The 5,654-nt window shown below is 43.4% G+C and overlaps 1 protein-coding gene across 1 annotated transcript in view; it reads left to right on the plus strand.

The window, feature by feature from the left end:
- The first annotated feature begins 3,919 nt into the window (after window positions 1-3,919).
- Window positions 3,920-5,654, plus strand: part of cyp26b1 (cytochrome P450, family 26, subfamily b, polypeptide 1) — a 32,797-nt gene continuing 31,062 nt past the window's right edge. The window contains exon 1 of the mRNA XM_069172157.1: window positions 3,920-5,332. Within this exon, the coding sequence (XP_069028258.1) occupies window positions 5,129-5,332 (204 nt within the window). The 5' untranslated portion in view covers window positions 3,920-5,128. The remainder of the gene's footprint in view (window positions 5,333-5,654) is intronic.

Consider the following 5,654-nt stretch of genomic DNA (forward strand, 5'->3'; position numbering starts at 1 on the left):
TGTAAACTATCTACATCAGCGCTGGTCATTACTTCACCACAAAGTTTGTGAATCAGCTTTGAATCAGAGATGATTTTTTATCTTCATCAGCCGGTTTTTTTCCCTCTAAGTAAGCAAAACCTGAGAAAAGTAAATGACCACAATCTGTCTGCAACAGGCTGATTACACTTTTCCTTCAGGGACAAAATATAATATAAACATTTGTGTAGCGTTTGAAATGTCTTATGGAATATTCTGCAGAACATAAAATAAAAAATAAACTCAGGCAGGTTACGCACAGCTCGACGTAATACAGTTGGATGACTTTAAATCTGCATGTCTTCTGAATGATTATGTTAAATATACAAAAACTAAATATAATTTTGTTTTTCCACCAATAACTAACACCTGTTTTAATTTGGTTGCTTTATTTTTTTAAAAGGTAACAAAGGAAGATGATGTAACTCTGCAGCAGATACGTCTCCTGAGCAGAGAAATTGATTCTTCTGTCCAAAAGTTACCAACACAAGAGCAACATAAAACTTTAAAGAGTCCATGCATGCAGTGAAATGTGATCAAACTGCAGTTTCGATCTAAATATTGACTCTATATTCATTTCTCTATCTATTTTTGTGTGTGAAAAGCAGCCTACCGGCATGAAGGAAGAGTTTGTGGAGAACAAACCGTGTACTTCTTGTATTCTGTCCATTCAGCACACATAAAAACATAACAAAAAAACAACCCATGAAATCCTTCAGGGGCATTTTTCTGTGTGATTATGGTTTCTTCAGCGCTGCCAGCAGTGAATATTACATCACTATTATGCCCATAATCACAGTGAAGAATTTTTGCTCGGGTATTAGCGATATAATGCACGATCTTAACCGAAACAAACACACAATCCGAGATAATGACGGTGGATGGCATGCGGTCGAGCGCTGGCCGAGGGCTAAAAAAAACTGTAGGACCGACGAGACGGAGAGCAAACTCGGATCTGTTAACCCTCTCGTACAACAATTTCATTTTAGAAACTTGTGAATGTCCTTTAAAAAAAAAAATCAAATAAAAGATATAAATGTGTCGATGGCATCAACCTGCGGAGCTGCGACGCTGTCCGTGGTGCTGACACTCCCTCCACCTCACCTACGGTCACTTTTCCAGAGTGACTCAACTTTTGTGAAATCTTGTCTGGGTCAAGATGTTGTCGGGCAGAAGTTGAAAATGTGCGGTCACGTCTGGCTTTTATTGTGAAATCATTAGTCATAAAATAAAAATAAAAACTGGAGCTCTTCAGAACACAGACACAGAATGACTTCCTGAACTTCTTATAAACATACATACATGTAAGTTTGTACTTTCTTAAGCTTCGTGTGTGACTCTTGCTCAGACCAATAGGTGCTGCTGTGTGTGACTGCGGCGGATTAAAACCCTTCAGGTTGTTTTTCTGCAGGATTTACATACATTGCATTACATACGGTCTTTTCTTTACTCTAATCCATGAGTCGCCGAGGTCAAACACACATGTCTATATAGTCTTGTTTTGGCCCGCTTGTTATAAATGCTGGCACAAAATCAATGACATTGATATATCAAAGGGGTTAAACCGGAGGACAAAATGCTACCACACTGTACCGTTTGATGCTGTCAGAAATAAACCTTTTATTTCTTATACTGAAAAACGTGGTACTTGGGTGAAACTTTAAGATTTTTTTCTGCACCGTCAGCATTCACCTGTACTTTATATTCCAAGTGCTAAAGCAGAGGATTCATTACTTATAAAGAATGAACTCTCGCCTTTCTCTTTGAGGTGCTTGGTGTCCCGCCACAATAAAAGCCTGCTTCTGGGTGTAGTTTTTTTTTTTTTTGGCTAAAGAGCTGTCTTTTAAAGCAGATGTGGCTCAGAAATTACTGATTCGCCTTTAAATACTGGGACAAACCTGAAGACATAACATTTTGAGTGGTTGTGAAGTTGCTGTTGTCTCAAAGAGAAACTAAAAAAAAGTTGAAAGCTGAAGAAAGCAGCAAAGAAGCATTTAATAGAAATGTAAGAATTGATTGACAACGTCTGTTTCTGTCACACGTTAGACCGTTCTGGTCATGTCAGCAGATATTTGATGAGGTATCTACAGAGAGACTGAACTTCTTTCACCAGTAAGAGAAAGTGGAGATGCTCCTGTAACTTCTATTTAAATAACTTCTATCTTCTATTCTTTCCTATCATTTCCTCTTCATCTCTCCTCCTCCTCCTCTCTCTCTGGCCGGCTGCCGTGTGATTCCTCTCCGCTAGGCGGCAGCATTGAGCCGCCGACTGAGAGGCGAGTGTGAGAGAGGGAAAGAGAGATGTAGTGAAAGAGAGGAAAAATGAAGAAATCCCTCCTTCTCTGTTCTGAGCTTAAACACAGGATGTAAAGACGGACAGGAAAAAGCAAGAGGATGAGGAGGGATGAGGAAGGTGGTGGTGGTGGTGGTGGTGGGAGGGGAGGGGGGAAACCAAAGTAAAAGCAGTTGTGTACATGAAAAAGACACAGATGTGAAAACAAACAGTGGAGACTAAAATAAGACAGAAAGAGAGACAAGAGAGCAGCTGAGGTTCAATATGAATCAATAAATGAGGACCTGATTGAAGCCGACCATTTACTTTGGAAGGAGCTGGTGAAGCAGCTCTGGCTTCCCCCAGCGTTAGGAAGGACAGAACCAGGGACACGAGGACGAGAGACAGACTCGTGGTCACCGCGGTCAGTCTGCTGGTTTAAAATCCTTTTTATTCTGCAGAAATTACACAAGTGTGATGGGAAATAGAGGAGAAATGAGGAGCGTGATGGAAAAATTAGGCCCACTGATGAGGCAGAAATGATATATATTCATAATCATAAACAGGGTATATGAGAAACATGCAAATATGGAGGCTTAAAAGTGAAAAGAGAAAGAAGGAACTATTAAAGGATGAGAACTGTAGAAAGAAGCAAAAAGTCCTAGAAAGTGAAACAACTCTCTTGAACTGTGATGCCTGTGTAAAGATAAAAAATGAGATGATGTAACAAAATCAGACAAGATAAAGGATATAAATGAAGAAGGAAAGAAAACAACTAAAAAATAGATGAGCTGAATGAATCTTCTCTGTCACTGCTGACGTTCCTTTGAGCAAGACCCCAACTGTTCCCCAACTACTCCTTTAAAAAAAAAAAATAAAAAAAAATAATAATTATTATTATTATTATTTTTTTTTTTAACAGATTTGATCCATTTGGCACGAAATCATGTTAATGATTGATGTCCAAATGATGCAGCAGAAACATGCACTGAAGACACTGATCTAAAATAAGCAGGATGTGACCAACAATTACGCACCAAACTACGTGCGTAAAGGCGCGTCTGGGAGAGAACCAGATGTTTTTTTTTACCACGATACTGTAGTATTTTGAATAACTGTTATGGAATGTGTTCTTGATTTTGTAATCAGCTGATCATACCAGTTATTAAACGTGAGGTGACATCGATTCTGCTGAAAGCGCAGCGCTGCCTCAGCCTGCAGGTGACCGGTTCAACAGCGCGCAGAGACAGAAGTCATAAAAGTTACTGCAAAGCACCGTTTCTCTCTGCCTCTCTCTCTCTCTCTCTCTGGCCCTCCGCCAGCTGCAGCACGCTCCAAGCCTCCTCTCCTCTTGCGCCGCTTGCCGCTCACTTTACACCACCCCTCCTTCTGAGGGGAGGGGAGGGGTTGCTCCAGGAGCTGAAAGAGGTGGAGCAGAGGGGAGGGATGGAGGAGAGGAGGAGGAGGAGTGCCTCGCTAGCCGACGCTGCAGCGAGGTGGGGTGGGGTGGGAGGGGGGCGACGGGAGCCCTTGGCCGCCTATTCGCCTTCCAGTTGCCTCCGCACTATATAAACACTCATTGGTGCCTCTGGCTTGACGCACACACAAACTCTTTACGCACGGATCCACGCGCACAGACACACACACACACACACACACACACACACACACACACTCAGACAGAAACACACACACACACACACTGAGGGTGACTTGTATAGGCAGCCAGAGAAAGCGAGAGAGAGAGAGAGAGAGAGAGAGAGAGAGAGAGAGAGAGAGAGAGAGGAGGCTCTCAGAAACAGAAAGGTACACAGAGAGGAGAGTGGACGACAGAAAGTAAGAGAAGCAGAAGGAGGACGGTGGCTGCTGAGCATCTCCTGCGCACCTTTTCACTCCTGCACGCTCACGGATCTTAAACGTCTCCACTTCACGTTCCTCGCGCTCCAGAGAGATTAAAACTTTTTGCAAAGCGGCTTTTTAAATTTTTAAATTTTCTTTGTATTGTTGTTGTTATTTTTTTTTTAATACTTCTTTTTTGGAGTTGACAGAGACCCGATTCCTGGAAGAGTTTTCTTTAAATTTTTCCCCCCCTGAACCAAGTCTTTCCATCCCTCGAGAAGTTTGAGAAAGTAAAGCCCCCTTGTCAGTTTCCAGGGCTCGGCTTCACTTTTTCCACGTGTCCCAGGGTGTCCCGGTGTTTCACATTAACGTGTCACCTTCAGATTTTTCAACTTTCTGACTTTGTTTTTTTCCAACTTCATTTAAAGTCAGTCAGCCACAACCGAGACTAAAGATGAAACTTCAAACAGCAGGACAGTCCCCAGTCAAGTGTCCTAACTGTTTAAATCACTAAAACAAAGTGTGTTTTAAGTCTTCTTTTTTTCCACTTTATAAGCTGAGGTGGGACACTGAAGAGGAGTCAGCTCACCTGTGGCATCTCCTCCGCTCAGCCGACACTGATTTGCACTTTTGAGGCACAGAAACGCCACTTTGTGACTATTTTAAGAAAGAGATCCGAAGCACCTGAGAGGGGAAAAACTTTCACTCCACACAGTTCATTCATTCTCTGAACACAGCCGCCTCTTGTCACCTCCGGGGCGCTTTGGAGTGCGTAAAGGAGCGCTGCGCTTTTTATGCAAAAGAAACAACTTCTTGAAATCCAAACCACCTCGAGGATCCACATCTACCTGTTTTTTTTTTTTTTTGTTTTTTTTTTTTTTGTCACAGATATAAAAGATTCAGCGCAACTTTCTCCCATTTTTTGTTTTTTTGTTTTTTTTGTTATTCTTTGTGAAAGTCGTGCAGAGCTCCAGAGGGGCCGCCGGGCTCTCCATCACCATGCTCTTCGACAGTTTCGACCTCGTCTCGGCTCTGGCCACCCTGGCCGCCTGCCTGGTGTCCATGGCTCTGCTCCTCGCCGTGTCCCAGCAGCTGTGGCAGCTCCGGTGGACGGCCACGCGGGATAAAAACTGCAAGCTGCCCATGCCCAAAGGATCCATGGGATTCCCCTTCATCGGCGAGACCTGCCACTGGCTCCTGCAGGTAAGCGCGCGCTCTCGGGGCGGGGAGGGGCGGCTGGTGGAGACCGATGCGGAGTGTGGGTGCAACAGCGCGGGTCCCGGTGCCATGCGGCGCGCGGGGGACAGACTGGGACTTTATCCGTGTTCTATGAAATCAGTCTCGTTTGTTTCGTTATTCAATTAATCAAGACTTTCCAGACTTTTTGGATCTCGGTCTCTCCGCGCAGTCAGACGTTTTTCTGTCTGTAATATCAAGTTACTGATGACTTAGTGTGCAACAGGAGAATGAGATCATCTTGATATCGATCAATAGAGACTATTTTAACCACCAGTCTCGCCAGATT

Source organism: Embiotoca jacksoni, unplaced genomic scaffold (assembly GCF_022577435.1).
Source record: "Embiotoca jacksoni isolate LCO1_2020_lvr unplaced genomic scaffold, fEmbJac1.0.p SCAF_51, whole genome shotgun sequence".
NCBI classification, from domain to species: Eukaryota; Metazoa; Chordata; class Actinopteri; family Embiotocidae; genus Embiotoca; species Embiotoca jacksoni.